General features: G+C 50.6%; 1 protein-coding gene across 3 annotated transcripts in view; it reads right to left on the reverse strand.

The window, feature by feature from the left end:
• LOC147095897 (nuclear factor 7, brain-like) overlaps positions 1 to 20,267 on the reverse strand; it is an 85,466-nt gene that overhangs the window by 43,663 nt on the left and 21,536 nt on the right. For all 3 annotated transcript variants that reach the window (XR_015074835.1, XM_085974892.1, XM_085974891.1), the window contains 4 exons: positions 10,189 to 10,284; positions 9,875 to 10,096; positions 4,849 to 4,871; positions 4,634 to 4,749 (listed from right to left, as the gene is read on the reverse strand). Coding sequence is in view for 2 of the 3 variants with exons in the window: in XM_085974892.1 (XP_085831018.1) it covers positions 4,634 to 4,749; positions 4,849 to 4,871; positions 9,875 to 10,096; positions 10,189 to 10,284 (457 nt within the window). In the remaining variant the exon portion in view is untranslated. The remainder of the gene's footprint in view (positions 1 to 4,633; positions 4,750 to 4,848; positions 4,872 to 9,874; positions 10,097 to 10,188; positions 10,285 to 20,267) is intronic.

Genomic DNA, 20,267 nt, shown 5'->3' on the forward strand with positions numbered 1-20,267 from the left:
AGGCAATGGCAAACATTCAAAGACCGCATGGATGAACTACAGAATTCGTTCATCCCAGTTTGGCATAAAAATAAAACAAAAAAGGTGACTCAACCGTGGCTAACAAGGGAAATTAGGGATAGCATAAGATCCAAGGAAAGGACATATGAATTGGCCAGAAAAGCAGTAAACCTGAGGATTGGGAGCAGTTTAGGATTCAACAAAGGAGGACAAAGGGATTAATTAAGAAAGAGAAAATGGAATATGAGAGTAAGCTTGCAGGGAACATAAAAACTGACTGTAAAAGCTTTTATAGATATGTGAAGAGAAAAAGATTGGTGAAGTCAAGTGTAGGTCCGTTGCAGTCAGAATCAGGGGAATTTATAATGGGGAACAAAGAAATGGCAAACCAATTAAATACATACTTTGGTTCACAAAGGAGGACACAAATAACCTTCCAGAGATGTCGGGGAACATAGGGTCTAATGAGAGGGAGGAACTGAAAGAAATCAGTATTGTTAGGGAAATTGATGGATTGAAGGCCGATAAATCCCCAGGGCCTGATAATCTACATCCTAGGGTACTTAAGGAAGTGGCCCTAGAAATAGTAGATGCATTGCTGATCATCTTCCAACATTCGATGGAATCTGGAACAGTACCCATGGATTGGAGGGTAGCTAATGTTATCCCACTATTCAAAAAAGGTGGTAGAGAGAAAACGGGGAATTACAGACCGGTAAGCCTGACATTGGTAGCGGGGAAAATGCTAGAGTCCATTATAAAAGATGTAATAGCAGAGCACTTGGAAAACAGTGACAGGATCGGACAAAGTCAACATGGATTTACAAAAGGTAAATCGTGCTTGACTAATCTACTGGAATTTTTTGAGGATGTAAATGGTAAAATAGATAAGGGAGAACCAGTGGATGTGGTGTATTTGGACTTTCAGAAGGCTTTCGATAAGGTCCCACATAAGAGATTAGCGTGTAAAGTTAAGGCACATGGGATTGGGGGCAAGGCATTGACTTGGATGGAGAACTGGTTGGCAGACAGAAATCAAAGAGTTGGAATGAACGGGTCTTTTTCCGAGTGGCAGGCAGTGACTAGTGGGGAGGGGAGGGGGGAGTGGGGGAAGGGGAAGGGAGGGCGATGGGGGGGGAGGGGGAGAGAGGGGAAGGGGGGGCGATGGGCGAGTGGGGGGGGGGAGGGGGAAGTGGGGGAGGGGAGAGGGGGGAAGGGGAGAGGGGGAAGGGGAGGGGGAAGGGGAGGGGGAAGGAGAGGGGGGTAGGGGAGAGGGGGGTAGGGGAGAGGGGGGTAGGGGAGAGGGGGGTAGGGGAGAGGGGGAAGGGGGGAAGGGGAAGGGGAGGAGGGGGGCAAGGGGAGGAGGGGGGAGGGGAGGAGGGGGGAAGGGGAGGGGGCTGTGTGTGGGGAGGGGGAGGGGGGTGTGGGGTGGGGAGAAGGGAGGGGAGAAAGGGAGTTGGGGGGAGCCAGCAGACCCTTTCCCCTCTGCCAGCGATGGCTCCGCGGAGCTCCGTGCTGCCCTACGCACTGACATGGCCCAGCCGAGCGCAGCGCCCCGGTCAGCCCGAGACCCGCTCTCCCCCGAGCCCTGCCCTCCGCTCTCCCGAGTCCCGCCCGCTCTCCCGAGCCCTGCTCTCCCGCGTAAGCCAGCTTCAAGACTGCCGAGCGGGGAAGAGAGAGAGAGAGAGAGACGCCGCATCTCACTTGCTGGCTTTCCGCGCTTTATGCCTCGGGCTTCTGTGTGTCGGCTGTTGCGCGTGCACCCTGTGCCTGTCCCGTGTCCCTCACGGCCGACGCCGTTGCCCCGGTTAACGTGACGGGGGAGACTGGGTGAGGGGGGAGAGGAGCTTGCCACAAGCCGTGGGACAATTACCTAGCTCGGGCGTGGCTGGGCAGGAGAGGGCCAGGCTTTGAGGCCTTACAAAAACAGGGAAAGGTAGGAAAAAGAATCAGGTTATAGAAAATATTTACAAATGAATTAGCTTTTTTTTAAAAACAATTTAATAAAAGCAATTTTTTTTTGCTGGAAATGTAGATTTGAAAAGAAACACGCAGAAAGTGGGAAAAAGAAATGAACAGTTTGGAATCAAGATGGCGGCCACTCACCTCAGTTCAGAACGATAAGGCCTGCCCACACACACACCGATTGGTCAACCGTCAGGTCGCTGAACTGTAGGATTAGTCAATCATCACGTCACTCAACTGTAGGATGGCCCGCCCGCACACACAATGAACCCGCCCCCACTCAATGCAAATGAGCGGATAATGAGCGGAATTTTGAACGGTTTTTGGATACCGTCGGCACAATTTTTGTCCAACCAAAAAGTAAATACGCCTACAAGAGTCCCCTAATGATGAGCTTTCTTTTGATATAACATATGTGTAGGTACGCTCTATAACTTTTGATTGTATAGCCGGACAGTGAGACTGAGAGACAGACAGAGAGACAGACAGAGAGACATATCCTTTTATATATATAAGATGATCTAGACAAGGGAACTAGATGTAATATCTCCAAATTTGCAGATGAGACAAAGCTGGGTGGGCGTGTGTGCTGTGAGGAGGATGCTAAGAAACTCCAGGATGATTTCGACAGGTTGGCTGATTGGGCAAAAGCATGGCAGATGCAATATAACGTGGATAAATGTGAGGTTATCCACTTTGGTGTCAAAAACAGGAAGGCAGATTATTATCTGAATGGCAATAGATTGGGAGAAGGGAAAGTTAAACGAGACCCGGGTGCCCTTGTGCACCAGTCGCTGAAGGTAAGCATGCAGGTGCAGCAGGCGGTTAAGAAGGCAAATTGTATGTTGGCCTTCGTAGCGAGAGGGTTTGAGTACAGGAACAAGGATGTCTTGCTGCAGTTGTACAGGGCCTTGGTGAGACCACATCTTGAGTGTTGTGTGCAGTTTTGGTCGCCTTATCTGAGGAAGGATGTTCTTGCCATGGAAGGAGTTCAGCAAAGATTCACCAGGCTGATACCTGGGATGGCAGGAATGACGTATGAGGAGAGATTGGGTCGATTGGGCTTGTACTCGCTGGAGTTTAGAAGAATGAGAGGGGATCTCATTGAAACTTATAAAATTCTGACAGGACTGGACAGACTAGATGCAGGAAGGATGTTTCCGATGGTCGGGGAGTCCAGAACCAGGGGTCACAGTCTAAGGATAAGGGGTAGGCCATTTAGGACAGAGATGAGGAGGAATTTCTTCACCCAGAGAGTGGTGAACCTGTGGAATTCTCTACCACAGAAGGTAGTAGAGGCCAATACATTAAATATATTCAAGAAGGATTTGGATATATTTCTTAAGGCTAGAGGGATCAAGGGGTATGGGAAGACAGCAGGGACCGGCTACTGAATTTGGATGACCAGCCATGATCGCATTGAATGGCGGAGCAGGCTCGAGGGGCCGAATGGCCTACTCCTGCTCCTATCTTCTATGTTTCTATGACACAGGACATGAGGACAAGCAGCCGGAGCAATCCGAGGTCAAAGTTGTGTGCTGCGCCTAGAGGATGTAGGGCGGGTCCACGCCCCAAAGAGAAGGAATTTATCTTCTACTTGAACCGACACAAGACACACTCCAGGATCGGCTACTCCTCCCTGAAGCATCCCGTCTATCCCGCCTAACCTGTTGTGATAGGAGTTAAACAGGACTTGCACCAATTAAACTCCATTCAGTCCTCGGAGCCTCACATCTTCCCTCCTACATGACTCAGAGTTCCTGCCTGCCTCTTGGCAAAGCTCATCTCCTTGCATAAGAACATAAGACGTAGGAGCAGGAGTAGGTCATTCAGCCCCTTGAGCCTGCTCCGCCATTCAATAAGATCATGGCTGATCTAATCTTGGCCTCAACTCCACTTCCCTGCCTGCTCCCCATAACCCTTGGCTCCCTTACCTTTAAAAACTCTATCTGCACCATACATATATTCAATGACCCAGCCTCAACAGCTCTCTGGGGAAGAGAATTCCAAAGATTCACGACCGGCTGAGAGAAGAAATTCTTCCACATTTCCAATTTAAAAGGGTGCCCCCTTATTCTGAAATTATGCCCCCTAGTTCTAGATTCCCCCACGAGGGGAAACATCCTCTCTGCATCTACCCTGTCAGGCCCCTTCAGAATCTTATATGTTTCAATAAGATCCCCTCTCATTCTTCTAAACTCCAATGAGCATCGGCCCAACCTTCTCAACCTTTCTTCATAAGACGTATACACTAAGGTGGAAAATGTTTGACTGATCTATTGCACACGGTCACTCTGGGCCCTAATCTCAGACACTGAGCTCCAATCTGGCAAAAACCACACCAACTGACGCCCACCCTACCAAGTTTTACAAAGCCACAATCCCGGAGCTTTCTCCCCTCTGACTGAACCTCCTGCACCCTGTACTGGAGACACAGAACCAGATACTCTAAAATTCATCACAATCATGTCAATACATAAGAAAGGTAAGGTTATCCCCACATGGTCACCATACACACTCCTTCATGCTGACTGTAAAATATTGGCCAAGGTCCTGCCCTCCAGACTAGACATGGATATCAGTGATCATTTAATCTGGGGTCTGGGAGCCAGTTTAAGCTCTTCACATCTGGATTGATAAATCAGGAAAAGCAATATAAGAGTTTTACCGGGGTTAATGGCGTCTATCATTTCTCTCCACGCTGTGTACTGTAAAGGGCCGTTGAACTTTCCGATTGACAGCTTGCCATCTGCTAATGATGGTTTATAATAGTCCTCACCAGTCCTGTAAATATTAAACAGTTGATGTTTTAAATTGACCATAAACTCTTTGTTGAGTTATTTTACTAAATTGTGCAGAGTTTCAGTAAACAGTGTGTCCTACCTCCTCTCCTGACATGTTTCCCCCTGAAACCAATAAAACACAAATCTGAGTTGACGGAGACTGACCGTCTATATCCGGACAGCAGAAATTACACCCACATTGTGACAAGATGCTGATAATTCCGAATTCTCACTGCTGGGACCGCACAGATAGAAAGAGGATATATTTGAAAACCAGGCAGCATAAATTTCACCCAAAATTATTAAACGCATCTGATAGAAAGAGGATGCAGTTGGAAAACCTGATTTGTGTGGTCAGGTTCTGGAACTGAACACCAGTCTCACTCAGAGACACAGTGACTCTCACACCCACCGCACCAGACACACCCACACACTCACACAATGTAACTGGACCTGAACACCAGACTCACTCAGAGACACAGTGACTCTCACACCCACCGCACCAGACACACCCACACATCACACAGTGTAACTGGTACTGAACACCAGTCTCACTCAGAGACACAGTGACTCTCACACCCACCGCACCCGACACACCCACACACTCACACAGTGTAACTGGTACTGAACACCAGTCTCACTCAGAGACACAGTGACTCTCACACCCACCGCACCAGACACACCCACACATCACACAGTGTAACTGGTACTGAACACCAGTCTCACTCAGAGACACAGTGACTCTCACACCCACCGCACCAGACACACCCACACACTCACACAGTGTAACTGGAACTGGAGACCAGTCTCACTCAGAGACACAGTGACTCTCACACCCACTGCACCAGACACACCCACACACTCACACAATGTAACTGGAACTGAACACCAGACTCACTCAGAGACACAGTGACGCTCACACCCACCGCACCCGACACACCCACACACTCACACAGTGTAACTGGTACTGAACACCAGTCTCACTCAGAGATACAGTGGCTCTCACACCCACCGCACCCGACACACCCACACACTCACACAATGCAACTGGAACTGAACACCAGTCTCACTCAGAGACACAGTGACTCTCACACCCACCTCACCAGACACACCCACACACTCACACAGTGTAACTGGAACTGAACACCAGTCTCACTCAGAGACACAGTGACTCTCACACCCACCGCACCAGACACACCCACACACTCACACACAATGTAACTGGAACTGAACACCAGTCTCACTCAGAGACACAGTGACTCTCACACCCACCGCACCAGACACACCCACACACTCACACAGTGTAACTGGAACTGAACACCAGTCTCACTCAGAGACACAGTGACTCTCACACCCACCGCACCAGACACACCCACACACTCACACAATGTAACTGGAACTGAACACCAGTCTCACTCAGAGACACAGTGACTCTCACACCCACCGCACCAGACACACCCACACACTCACACAATGTAACTGGAACTGAACACCAGTCTCACTCAGAGACACAGTGACTCTCACACCCACCGCACCCGACACACCCACACACTCACACAGTGTAACTGGAACTGAACACCAGTCTCACTCAGAGACACAGTGACTCTCACACCCACCACACCAGACACACCCACACACTCACACAATGTAACTGGAACTGAACACCAGTCTCACTCAGAGACACAGTGACTCTCACACCCACCGCACCAGACACACCCACACACTCACACAATGTAACTGGAACTGAACACCAGTCTCACTCAGAGACACAGTGACTCTCACACCCACCGCACCAGACACACCCACACACTCACACAGTGTAACTGGAACTGAACACCAGTCTCACTCAGAGATACAGTGACTCTCACACCCACCGCACCAGACACACCCACACACTCACACAGTGTAACTGGAACTGAACACCAGTCTCACTCAGAGACACAGTGACTCTCACACCCACCGCACCAGACACACCCACACACTCACACAATGTAACTGGAACTGAACACCAGTCTCACTCAGAGACACAGTGACTCTCACACCCACCGCACCAGACACACCCACACTCACACACAATGTAACTGGAACTGAACACCAGTCTCACTCAGAGATACAGTGACTCTCACACCCACCGCACCAGACACACCCACACACTCACACAGTGTAACTGGAACTGAACACCAGTCTCACTCAGAGATACAGTGACTCTCACACCCACCGCACCAGACACACCCACACACTCACACAATGTAACTGGAACTGAACACCAGTCTCACTCAGAGACACAGTGACTCTCACACCCACCGCACCAGACACACCCACACACTCACACAATGTAACTGGAACTGGATTGTAATGTGAGCTCCAGGAGAATATTAACCTTTTGGGACACAGAAATAATTACAACCTAAGTATTGAGATCACGGCAACACGATCCCGGGATCCTGCAGACAGTGTGGTAGCCGGTTAGTTCAAAGATAGTTGGCAAAGCAAATTGTGTGGAGGACGCAAAGAATCTCCAAAGGGATATAGACAGGCTAAGTGAATGGGCAAAAATCTGGCAGATGGAGTTTAATGTGGGAAAATACGAGGTTATCCACTTTGGTAGGAAAAATAAAAAGGCAAATTATTATTTAAATGCAGAGAGATTACAAAATGCTGAGGTACAGAGAGATCTGGGGGTCCTTGTACATGAATCACAAAAAGTTAGTATGTAGGTACAGCAAGTAATTAGGAAGGCAAATGGAATGTTGTACTTTATTGCAAAGGGAATGGAGTCTAAAAGTAGGGAAGTCCTGTTACAACTGTACAGGGCGTTGGTGAGACCACACCGGGTGTACTGCGTACAGTTTTGGTCTCCTTATTTAAGGAAGGATATACTTGCATTGGAGGCAGTTCAGAGAAGGTTCACGAGGTTGATTCCGGAGATGAAGGGGTTGTCTTATGAAGAAAGGTTGAGCAGGTTGGGCCGATGCTCATTGGAGTTTAGAAGAATGAGAGGGGATCTTATTGAAACATATAAGATTCTGAAGGGGCTTGACAGGGAAGATGCAGAGAGGATGTGTCCCCTCGTGGGGGAATCTCGAACTAGGGGGCATAATTTCAGAATAAGGGGGCACCCTTTTAAATTGGAAATGAGGAGGAATTTCTTCTCTCAGAGGGTGGTGAATCTTTGGAACTCTCTTCCCCAGAGAGCTGTGGAGGCTGGGTCATTGAATATATTTAAGGTGGAGATAGACACATTTTTGAAAGGTAAGGGAGTCAAGGGTTATGGGGCGTGGGCAGGGAAGTGGAGTTGAGGCCAAGATCAGATCAGCCATGATCGTATTGAATGGCGGAGCAGGCTCGAGGGGCCAAATGACCTCCTCCTGCTCCGATGTCTTATCACAGAATGATAGAAAGTTACAGCACAGAAGGAGACCATTTGGGCCCATCGTGTCCGTGGCAGCCAACAAAGAGCTATTCAGCCTTATCACACTTCCCAGCTCTTGGTCCGTAGCCCTGCAGGTGAGAGCATCCCAGGGGCACATCCAAGTACTTTTTAAATGTGGTTAGAGTTCCTGCCTCTACCACCCTTTCAGGCAGTGAGTTCCAGACCCCCACAACCCTCTGGGTGAAGAAATGTCCCCAGAAATCCCCGCGAAACCTTCCACCAATTACTTTAAACCTGTGCCCCCAGGTTTTTGACCCCTCTGCTAAGGGAAATAGGTCCTTTCTATCCACTTTATCTATGCCCCTCATAATTTTATACACCTCAATAAGGTCTCCCCTCAGCCTCCTCTGTTCCAAGGAAAACAGACCCAGCCTATCCAGTCTATCCTCATAGCTAAGATTCTCTACTCCCAGCAACATTCTTGTAAATCTCCTCTGCACCCTCTCTAGTGCAACCACATCTTTCCTGTAATGTGATGACCAGAACTGCAGGCAGTACTCTAGCTGAGGCCTAACTAATGTTTTATACATTTGAAGCATACCTCCCTGCTCTTGTATTCTATGCCACAGCTAATAAAGGCAATCATTCCATATGCCTTCTTAACCACCTTATCTACCTGGCCTGCTACCTTCAGGGATCTGTGGACATGCACTCCAAGGTCCCTCTGTTCCTCTACACTACTCAGTGTCCTACCATTTAATGTGTATTTCCTTTCCTTGTTAGCCCTCCCCAAATGCATTACATCACATTTCTCCAGATTGAATTCCATTTGTCACTGTTCTGCCCACCTGACCAATTTATTGATATCTTCCTGCAGTCCACAGCTTCCTTCTTCAGTATCAACCACACAGCCAATTTTAGTATCATCTGCAAACTTCTTAATCATACCCCCTATATTCAAGTCTAGATCATTGATATATACCACAAAAAGCAAGGGACCTATTACTGAGCCCTGCGGAACCCCACTGGAAACAGCCTTCCAGTCACAAAAACACCCATCAACCATTAGCCTCTGCTTCCTGTGTCCGAGCCAGTTTTGAAAACAACTTGACAATTTGCCCTGGATCCCATGGGCTTTTTAACTTCATGACCAGTCTGCCATGTGGAAACTTATCAAAAGCCTTGCTAAAGTCCATATATACTACATCAAACGCACTGCCCTCATCTACCCTCCTTGTTACCTCCTCAAAAAGTTCAATCAAGTTTGTGAGACACGACCTTCCATTTACAAATCCGTGCTGACTATCCTTGATTAATCCGTGTCTTTTTAAATGACGATATATCCTGTCCTTCAGCGTTCATTCCAATAATTTTCCCACCACCGAGGTTAGGCTGAATGGCCTGTAATTACTCAGTCTATCCTCTTCTCCCTTTTTAAACAAGGGTCCCACATTAGCAGTCCTCCAGTCCTCCGGCACCACGCCTGAAGTCAGAGAGGATTTTGCTTCGCTTAACAACCTGCGATACATTTCATCTGGGCCTGGGGACTTATCCACTTTTAAAGCTGCTAAACCCCTTAATACTTCCTCTCTCACTATTTTCTCATGTTCTTATGTTCAGTCACAACAACAGATCCACCCTGGAATAGACAAAACAATCGGTTTAAATCAGTTGAGAATTTTTCAACAAATGCTGCATTTTTTTCAACATTGACATCGCTTATTTTGCAACTAACCCGCAATATAATACTCACCTGCAGAAATGTCAGTGCGTCTTGTTTCTGCAACTTTGAAAGCTTGTCCTGAATAGAATTTAAATTCTCTTGAATTTCTCGAAGGTTTTTCTCCATTGTTTCCACAATCCTCTGCTCTTCTCCCCTGAGATCTCCGATTAACTGCTGCTCTTTCTCAGTCAGAATCTGGTGCATTTTAGCAAACTTGGATGTGATGCGGGTTTGCAGACTGTTCGACTGCTCCTACCAAATGAAATGTGAAAAGTAATCATGTACCGTGATAGGGGGAACAAAATTAACCGAGATCCCAGAAAATCAGCACGGGGAGACCTTACCCAAACTTCGGAAATCCGTCGTTTCTGTTTCTGTTCCATTACCAGAACCGCCGATTTATTTTCTGTGAGAGATTCTAAAAACGATTTCAGCTGATCCTGGGAGTGGGAGAGAAAAATCACAGAATGAAAGGGCTGGACTATGGAAATGTGATAAATTAATTAGGTGATTTGCAAAAGCAAGGGCTCCTTGGATGATGATGAGGGAGATAGAGAAGATGATGAAACTAAAAAGGTGTATGATGCATGTCAGGTGAATTCTTCAAGAAAGAACCAGACCAAATTCAATAAGTTGAGAGGGGAAGTGAAGATGAAAATAAGACTGCCAAAGGGAGAATATGAGAATAGAATGGCGGTTAACATAAAAGGGAACCCAAAAATCTACATGTAAATAGTAAGCGGGTAGTAAGAGGCGGGGTGGGGCCTATTGGAGACAAAGAAGGTGATATATGCTTAGAGGCGCATGGGAAGGCTAGAATACTCAATGAGTACTTTGTATCAGTGTTTACTAAGGAGGTGGATGCTGACAAAATATTGGTAGAAGTGGACAAGTTAGAAGCAATGGAAGGGGTGAAAATTGATAGACAGGATGTACTAGAAAGCCTGGGTATGCTTAGAGTGGATAAGTCGCCTGGTCGAGATGGCTTGCTTCTCAGGTTGCTAAGGGAATTGGGGGAGGAGATAGCGGAAGGGCTTGCCATAATTTTCCAATCTTCCCCAGATGCTGGGGAGGTGCCTGAGGATTGGAAAGTGGCAAATGTGACACCATTGTTCAAGAAAGGGTGTAAGGACAATCCTAGTAACTACAGGCCGGTCAGTTTAGCATCAGTGGTGGGTAAAGTTTTAGAAACAATTATCAAGGAAAAAGTGAATGTGCACTTGGAGAGGTTTAAGCTAATTAAGGAGAGCCAACATGGATTTGTAAAAGGCAGATCGTGTTTAACTAATGTAATAGAATTTTTTGATGAAGTAACAGAGAGGACTGATGAAGGGAATGCAATGGATGTTGTCTACATGGATTTTTGGAAGGCATTTGACAAAGTACCACATAGAAAGCTGGTTAACAAAATTGAGGCTCATGAAATAGGTGGGTCAGTGGCAGCTTGGATAAGGAATTGGCTTAAGGATAGGAAACAGCGAGTTGTGGTAAATGGCTTTTTTTCAGACTGGAGGATGGTAGACAGTGGTGTTCCCCAAGGGTCAGTGCTGAGGCCACTGCTTTTTAAAATATATATAAATGACCTGGATATTGGACTACAGAGTAGAATTTCTAAATTTGCTGATGACACCAAACCTGGGGGTGTGGCAAACAGTGAGGATGATACCATTTGACTGCAACAGGACATAGAAAGGCTAGCAGAGTGGGCAGACAAGTGGCAGATGGAATTTAATACAGAGAAGTGTGAGGTGAGTAGCTGGGGAGTATTTATTTGTTAAGTTTTAAGTTTATTTCTGCTGGGTTAGTTCTTAGTCTATTAAATAGAAGCATGACAGGGCAGTTCAGTTCCATGGAGTACACATCCGCTGCCATGTGGGAAGTCCTGGACACTTTGCGTAGCCTGGACGACCACTTGTATGGGAAGTGTCGCCAGCTACAGCAACACGAGCTGCAGGTTTCGGAGCCTGAACGGCGGCTAGGGTCACTGTGGTGCATCCGCGAGGCTGAGAGTTGCAGCTTGGAACAGAGTGTAAGCCTGTGAGTTTGGTAAGTAAGGGAGTGAATCTTAAGTGTTAATCTCTCTTTTTTAATATAAAATCTAGTCTTGTGTGCTTGCAATTAGCATTTAACTTAAATTTACTGTTTTGAAGTTTTAAGTTTCTTCCAGGCTTGGGCAGGGCAAAGCAAGCTCTGTGCTGGAGAGCGGGTGGGGCTAGGTAGTTAATTAACTGATCTAATCTGGATCTGCAACTGCCAGAGAGCTGACTCATAAATCTCAGTACTGTAGTAGAAATATGGAAGGCTCGCGTGCAGTTGCCATGGAGTGCAGCTCGGAACTGAGTGTAAGCCTGCGAGTTTGGTGAGTAAGGGAATTCGGTGACTAGGGGAGGGGAGGGAGCTGCTCCTTCCTTCAATTTTTTTCTATCTTTGTCAGCCTCCAGGAGAGCAGGAGTTAAGCATTTGCATGAGAGGGGACAGAGAACCAACGGGATTTCGGCTCTGTGAAACCTCCCAACCGCATTTGGAGAAAAATAAATGATGACATCACAGGGAAAAGGCAAAGGCAGCGGACCTGTGCGGGAGCGAGAGCGGAGGCGGAGCAAATAAACAGTGCAGCAGAGGAAGGCCCGCGAGCAGAGGCAGCGGACCGGACAACAAAAACAAGGAGTGACATCACAGGAAAGCAGGGAAGTGATTGGTTGGTCAGCATTTCTCTGTTTTCTTGGGCATTGATTTAAATTAAGAGCCAGGATTAAAAACTAAAAGTTCAAAACTTAAACACTTAGGGGGAGAAATTGGGTGGTGCGGCAAACAGTCGCCAATCTCACCTGGGCGCCAGATCTTGCGCTGCGATCGGAGCAGCAGCGATCGCCGCAAATTCATCTTGAGCGCCCCAAGAGGGACACGGGGCGAGGCTCGAGGCGTCCGCGTCCCTCTTAGGGCGCTGAAACTGAATATCGCAGCGCAACGGGGCACGCTGCGGTACTGCAAGCCCTCCTCCCATTCTTAAGGGGGAGGGGCCTGCACCAGCGCGATGTGCGATCGCGACTGCCGGCAAAAGAGCCCGGCACCGAGGAGAAGTGCCGGGCTCTTGGAAAACAGCCAGCAATGCCGCGGGGGCCGATCAGGAGGCCGGGGACGGAGGTGCTGGCTGGCGGCCGCCGGAAAAAACAGCCGCCGCGCACCTCCACCTTAAGTTGCGCCTCTGCCGCCACAGGTAGGCCCCGTGAACCGGGCGCCATTAGCGAATGGTGCAACAGAGGCGGTCGCTGCCTATTATCGAGTTCGGGGCGGTAGCGGGGCTCTGCGCACTCCGATGACGTCATTGGAGGCGGTGCAGCGCAACAGGCTAACGCCACCATTAACGCCCCTGCGGAATATCGCGGGAGGCGTGGCCAGTGGCGCTAAAGCCACTGACTGCCTCTTTAGGCGCTAACAGGTGGCGCTACCCACCGAATTTCTCCCCCTTAATTAATTAAATACATTAGAAATGGCAGGGCAGGCAATGTGTTACTGCTGCATCATGTGGGAGCTGGTGGACACCATTGAGGTCCACGGAGACCGCATTTGCATTAAGTGTCGGTTGCTCGAGGAACTTTGGCTCCATGTTGATGAGCTGGAGACCGAGCTTCAAACACTGCGACACATCAGGGAGGGGGAAGAGTTACCTGGACGCTGTGTTCCAGAAGGCAGTCATACCACTTAGAATAATTAGTTCACATTTGGTCCGTGGTTAGGGACAGGTGGGTGTGACTACAAGCGAGGAAGGTATGGGGACCCAGGAGGTAGTGGTGGAGGAGCCTCAGCCCTTGCTCTTGTCCAACAGTTACGAGATTCTTATTCCCTGTGTGGACGAGAACAGGGACTGCAGGGAGGATGAGCAAACTGACCAGAACACCGTGGTACAGGGAGCCATTCAAGTGGGGGGAGCAAAAAGAAATGTAGTAGTGGTAGGGGACTATATAGTTAGGGGGATAGACACGGTTCTTCGCAGCCAAGAGCGTGAGTTCCGAAGGCTGTGTTGCTTGCCCGGTGCCAGGGTAAAGGACATCTCCTCTGGGCTGGAGAGGAACTTGGAGTGGGAGGGGAAAGATCCAGTTGTTGTGGTCCATGTAGGTACCAATGACATAGGTAGGACAAAGAAGAGGTTCTGCTCAGGGAGTATGAGCAGCTAGGGGCTAAATTAAAAAGCAGAACCACAAAGGTAATAATCTCTGGATTACTACCTGAGTCACGTACAAATTGGCATAGGATAAATAAGATCAGAGATGAATGAGTGGCTCAAAGATGGGTGTGGGAGAAATGGGTTTCGATTCCTGGGACACTGGCATCAGTACTGGGAAAAGAGGGAGCTGTTCCATCGAGATGTGCTTCATTTGAACCAGGCTAGGACAAGTGTCCTGGCGAATCGAATAACTCAGGCTGTAGATCGGGCTTTAAACTAAATAGTTGGGGGGAGGGATACGCTGAGCGGAAATTTAAATAGTCAAAGAAGAATGAGAAGGCAAAAGTGCAGGGTAGCGATAGGGGTAATGATAACCAGAGTGTGACAGGAAGAGACAGAGCGTATACACAATAGTGTGCATCAGAAAGAGGGGTCAGAGTAGGGTAAAATGATAAAAAGACAAAATTAAAAACTCTATATCTGAACGCACGCAGGATTCATAACAAGATAGATGAGTTGACAGCACAAATAGAAATAAATGGGTATGTTCCAATAGCCATTACAGAGACATGGTTGCAAGGTGACCAAGGCTGGGAACTGAATATTCACGGGTATTTGCCATTTCGTAAGGATAGGCAGGAAGGAAAATTAGTTGGTGTAGCTCTGTTAATAAGGGATGAGGTCAGTGCAGCAATGAGAAATGATAATAGCCTAGAAGATCAAGAAGTAGAATCAGTTTGGGTGGAGATAAGATATAAGGGTAGGAAGTCACTGGTGGGAGTGGTCTACAGGCCCCCAAACAGCAGCCACACTGTAGTACGGAGTATAAATCAAGAAATAATAGAGGCTTGTAAGAAAGGTACGACTATAATCATGGGAGATTTTAACCTTCACATTGATTGGACAAAGCAAATTGGCAAAGGTAGACTTGAGGAAGAGTTCTTAGAGTGTATGCGGGATGGTTTCTTGGAACAATCTGTTGTGGATCCAACCAGGGAGAAGACTATTTTAGATCTGGTAATGTGTAACAAGGCTGGATTAATGAATGATCTGTAAGTGTAGGATTCTCTTGAGAAGAGTGATCATAGAATGGTAGAATTTTAAATTCAGTTTGAGGGTGAGAAAGCTAGGTCTCAAATTAGTGTCCTGAACTTAAACAAAGGTAATTACAAAGGTATGAATGCAGACTTGGTTAAAGTGGACTGGGAAAATATATTACAGGATAAGACTGTAGAAATGCAGTGGCAAACATTTAAGGAGATATTTCATAACTCTCAGCAAAGATATATTCCAGTGAGAAAGAAAGACTCTAAGAGAAGGATGAACCATCCGTGGCTAACTAAGGAAGTAAACGATGGTATCAAATTGAAAACAAAAGCTTACTATGTTGTGAAGAATAGTGAAAGGCCAGAGGATTGGGATATTTTTATAAACCAGCAAAGGACGACTGAAAAAATGATAAAGAGAGAGAAGATAGCTTATGAAGTAAGCTAGCAAGAAATATAAAAACAGACAGTAAGAGCTTCCACAGGTATATAAAAAGGAAGAGAATAGCTAAAGAAAACGTCGGTCCCCCAGAGGATGAGTCTGGGGAATTAATAATGGGAAACAGGGAAATGGCGGAGGCTTTGAACAAATAAAGAGCGCGGCACAGCGAGGCCCAAGAGCAGAGGCAGTGGACCTGAGAGGGAGTGAGAGCGGAGTCTGAGGATATAAAGAGCGCAGCATAGCGAGGCCTGAGAGTGGAGGCAGCGGACCTGAGAGGGAGCGAGAGTGGGGCCTGTGGATATAAAGAGCATGGCATAGCGAGGCCCGAGATTGGAGGCAGTGGACCTGAGAGGGAGCGAGAGTGGAGTCTGAGGATATAAAGAGCGCGGCAGAGCAAGGCCCGAGTTTGGAGGCAGCGGACCTGAGAGAGAGCGAGACTGGAGTCTGAGGATATAAAGAGCGCGGCAGAGCGAGGCCCGAGAGTGGAGGCAGTGGACCTGAGAGGGAGCGAGAGTGGAGTCTGAGGATATAAAGAGCGCGGCAGAGCGAGGCCCGAGAGCAGAGGCAGTGGATCTGAGAGAGCGTGAGAGTGGAGCCTGTGGATATAAAGAGTGTGGCAGAGCGAGGCCCGAGAGTGGAGGCAGTGGATCTGAGAGAGAGCGAGACTGGAGTCTGAGGATATAAAGAGCGCGGCAGAGCGAGGCCCGAGAGTGGAGGCAGTGGATCTGAGAGAGAGCGAGACTGGAGTCTGAGGATATAAAGAGCGCGGCAGAGCGAGGCCTGAGAGTGCAGGCAGTGGACCTGAGAGGGAGCGAGACCAGAGCCTGAGGATATAAAGAGCGCGGCAGAGCAAGGCCCGAGTTTGGAGGCAGCGGACCTGAGAGAGAGCGAAAGTGGAGTCTGAGGATATAAAGAGCGCGGCAGAGCGAGGCCCGAGAGCGGAGGCAGTGGACCTGAGAGAGAGCGAGAGTGGAGCCTGAGGATATAAAGAGCGCGGCAGAGCGAGGCCCGAGAGTGGAGGCAGCGGACCTGAGAGAGAGCGAGACCAGAGCCTGAGGATATAAAGAGCGCGGCAGAGCAAGGCCCGAGTTTGGAGGCAGCGGACCTGAGAGAGAGCGAGACTGGAGTCTGAGGATATAAAGAGCGCGGCAGAGCGAGGCCCGAGAGCGGAGGCAGTGGATCTGAGAGAGAGCGAGACTGGAGTCTGAGGATATAAAGAGCGCGGCCGAGCGAGGCCCGAGAGTGGAGGCAGTGGACCTGAGAGAGAGCGAGAGCAGAGCCTGGGGATATAAAGAGCGCGGCAGAGCGAGGCCCGAGTTTGGAGGCAGCGGACCTGAGAGAGAGCGAGAGCAGAGTCTGAGGATATAAAGAGCGCGGCAGAGCGAGGCCCGAGAGCGGAAGCAGCGGACCTGAGAGGGAGTGAGAGTGGAGCCTGAGGATATAAAGAGCGCGGCAGAGCGAGGCCCGAGAGTGGAGGCAGTGGACCTGAGAGGGAGTGAGAGCAGAGTCTGAGGATATAAAGGGCGCGGCAGAGCGAGGCCCGAGAGTGCAGGCAGCGGACCTGAGAGAGAGCGAGAGTGGAGACTGAGGATATAAAGAGCGCGGCAGTGCGAGGCCCGAGAGTGGAGGCAGCGGACCTGAGAGAGAGCGAGACCAGAGCCTGAGGATATAAAGAGCGCGGCAGAGCAAGGCCCGAGAGTGAAGGCAGTGGACCTGAGAGAGAGCGAGACTGGAGTCTGAGGATATAAAGAGCGTGGCAGAGCGAGGCCCGAGAGTGGAGGCAGTGGACCTGAGAGAGAGCGAGAGTGGAGTCTGAGGATATAAAGAGCACGGCAGAGCGAGGCCCGAGAGCGGAGGCAGTGGACCTGAGAGAGAGCGAGAGCAGAGTCTGAGGATATAAAGAGCGCGGCAGAGCGAGGCCCGAGAGTGGAGGCAGCGGACCTGAGAGAGAGCGAGAGTGGAGACTGAGGATATAAAGTGCGCGGCAGAGCAAGGCCCGAGAGTGGAGGCAGCGGACCTGAGAGGGAGCGAGACTGGAGTCTGAGGATATAAAGAGCGCGGCAGAGCGAGGCCCGAGAGTGGAGGCAGCGGACCTGAGAGAGAGCGAGAGTGGAGTCTGAGGATATAAAGAGCACAGCAGAGCGAGGCCCGAGTTTGGAGGCAGCGGACCTGAGAGAGAGCGAGAGTGGAGTCTGAGGATATAAAGAGCGCGGCAGAGCGAGGCCCGAGAGTGGAGGCAGTGGACCTGAGAGAGAGTGAGAGCGGAGTCTGAGGATATAAAGAGCGCGGCAGAGCGAGGCCCGAGAGTGGAGGCAGTGGACCTGAGAGAGAGTGAGAGCGGAGTCTGAGGATATAAAGAGCGCGGCAGAGCGAGGCCCGAGAGTGGAGGCAGTGGATCTGAGAGAGAGCGAGACCAGAGCCTGAGGATATAAAGAGCGCAGCAGAGCAAGGCCCGAGAGCGGAGGCAGCGGACCTGAGAGAGAGCGAGACTGGAGTCTGAGGATATAAAGAGCGCGGCAGAGCGAGGCCCGAGAGTGGAGGCAGCGGACCTGAGAGAGAGCGAGAGTGGAGTCTGAGGATATAAAGAGCGCGGCAGAGCGAGGCCTGAGAGTGGAGGCAGCGGACCTGAGAGAGAGCGAGACTGGAGTCTGAGGATATAAAGAGCGCGGCAGAGCGAGGCCCGAGAGTGGAGGCAGCTGACCTGAGAGAGAGCGAGAGTGGAGCCTGAGGATATAAAGAGCGCGGCAGAGCGAGGCCCGAGAGTGGAGGCAGCGGACCTGAGAGGGAGCGAGAGCAGAGTCTGAGGATATAAAGAGCGCGGCAGAGCGAGGCCCGAGAGTGGAGGCAGCGGACCTGAGAGAGAGTGAGAGCGGAGTCTGAGGATATAAAGAACGCGGCAGAGCAAGGCCCGAGAGCGGAGGCAGTGAACCTGAGAGGGAGCGAGAGTGGAGTCTGAGGATATAAAGAGCGCGGCAGAGCGAGGCCCGAGAGTGGAGGCAGTGGACCTGAGAGAGAGTGAGAGCGGAGTCTGAGGATATAAAGAGCGCGGCAGAGCGAGGCCCGAGAGTGGAGGCAGCGGACCTGAGAGAGAGCGAGAGTGGGGCCTGTGGATATAAAGAGCGCGGCAGAGCAAGGCCCGAGAGTGGAGGCAGCGGACCTGAGAGAGAGTGAGAGTGGAGTCTGAGGATATAAAGAGCGCGGCAGAGCGAGGCCCGAGAGTGGAGGCAGCGGACCTGAGAGAGAGCGAGAGTGGGGCCTGTGGATATAAAGAGCGCGGCAGAGCGAGGCCCGAGAGCAGAGGCAGCGGACCTGAGAGAGAGCGAGAGTGGGGCCTGTGAATATAAAGAGCGCGGCAGAGCAAGGCCCGAGAGTGGAGGCAGTGGACCTGAGAGAGAGCGAGACTGGAGTCTGAGGATATAAAGAGCGCGGCAGAGCGAGGCCCGAGAGTGGAGGCAGTGGACCTGAGAGAGAGCGAGAGCAGAGTCTGAGGATATAAAGAGCGCGGCAGAGCGAGGCCCGAGAGCGGAGGCAGTGGACCTGAGAGGGAGCGAGACTGGAGTCTGAGGATATAAAGAGCGCGGCAGAGCGAGGCCCGAGAGTGGAGGCAGCGGACCTGAGAGGGAGCGAGAGCAGAGTCTGAGGATATAAAGAGCGCGGCAGAGCGAGGCCCGAGAGCGGAGGCAGTGGACCTGAGAGAGAGCGAGAGCAGAGTCTGAGGATATAAAGAGCGCGGCAGAGCGAGGCCCGAGAGCGGAGGCAGTGGACCTGAGAGGGAGCGAGACTGGAGTCTGAGGATATAAAGAGCGCGGCAGAGCGAGGCCCGAGAGTGGAGGCAGTGGACCTGAGAGAGAGCGAGAGCAGAGTCTGAGGATATAAAGAGCGCGGCAGAGCGAGGCCCGAGAGTGGAGGCAGTGGATCTGAGAGAGAGCGAGAGTGGAGACTGAGGATATAAAGAGCGCGGCATAGCGAGGCCCGAGAGCGGAGGCAGTGGACCTGAGAGGGAGCGAGACTGGAGTCTGAGGATATAAAGAGCGCGGCAGAGCGAGGCCCGAGAGTGGAGGCAGTGGACCTGAGAGAGAGCGAGAGCGGAGTCTGAGGATATAAAGAGCGCGGCAGAGCGAGGCCCGAGAGTGGAGGCAGCGGACCTGAGAGAGAGCGAGAGTGGAGTCTGAGGATATAAAGAGCGCGGCAGAGCGAGGCCCGAGAGCGGAGGCAGCGGATCTGAGAGGGAGCGAGAGTGGAGTCTGAGGATATAAAGAGCGCGGCAGAGCGAGGCCCGAGAGTGGAGGCAGCGGACCTGAGAGAGAGCGAGAGTGGAGTCTGAGGATATAAAGAGCGCGGCAGAGCGAGGCCCGAGAGTGGAGGCAGCGGACCTGAGAGAGAGCGAGAGTGGAGTCTGAGGATATAAAGAGCACGGCAGAGCGAGGCCCGAGAGCGGAGGCAGTGGATCTGAGAGAGAGCGAGACTGGAGACTGAGGATATAAAGAGCACGGCAGAGCGAGGCCCGAGAGTGGAGGCAGCGGACCTGAGAAAGAGCGAGAGTGGAGACTGAGGATATAAAGAGCGCGGCAGAGCGAGGCCCGAGAGTGGAGGCAGCGGACCTGAGAGAGAGCGAGAGTGGAGTCTGAGGATATAAAGAGCGCGGCAGAGCGAGGCCCGAGAGCGGAGGCAGTGGATCTGAGAGAGAGCGAGAGTGGGGCCTGAGGATATAAAGAGTGCGGCAGAGCGAGGCCCGAGAGCAGAGGCAGCGGACCTGAGAGAGAGCGAGAC

The sequence above is a fragment of the Somniosus microcephalus genome, unplaced genomic scaffold (genome assembly GCF_052327205.1).
Source record: "Somniosus microcephalus isolate GS21.2 unplaced genomic scaffold, FLI_Smic_1.0 unresolved_chr1, whole genome shotgun sequence".
Taxonomy (NCBI): Eukaryota; Metazoa; Chordata; class Chondrichthyes; order Squaliformes; family Somniosidae; genus Somniosus; species Somniosus microcephalus.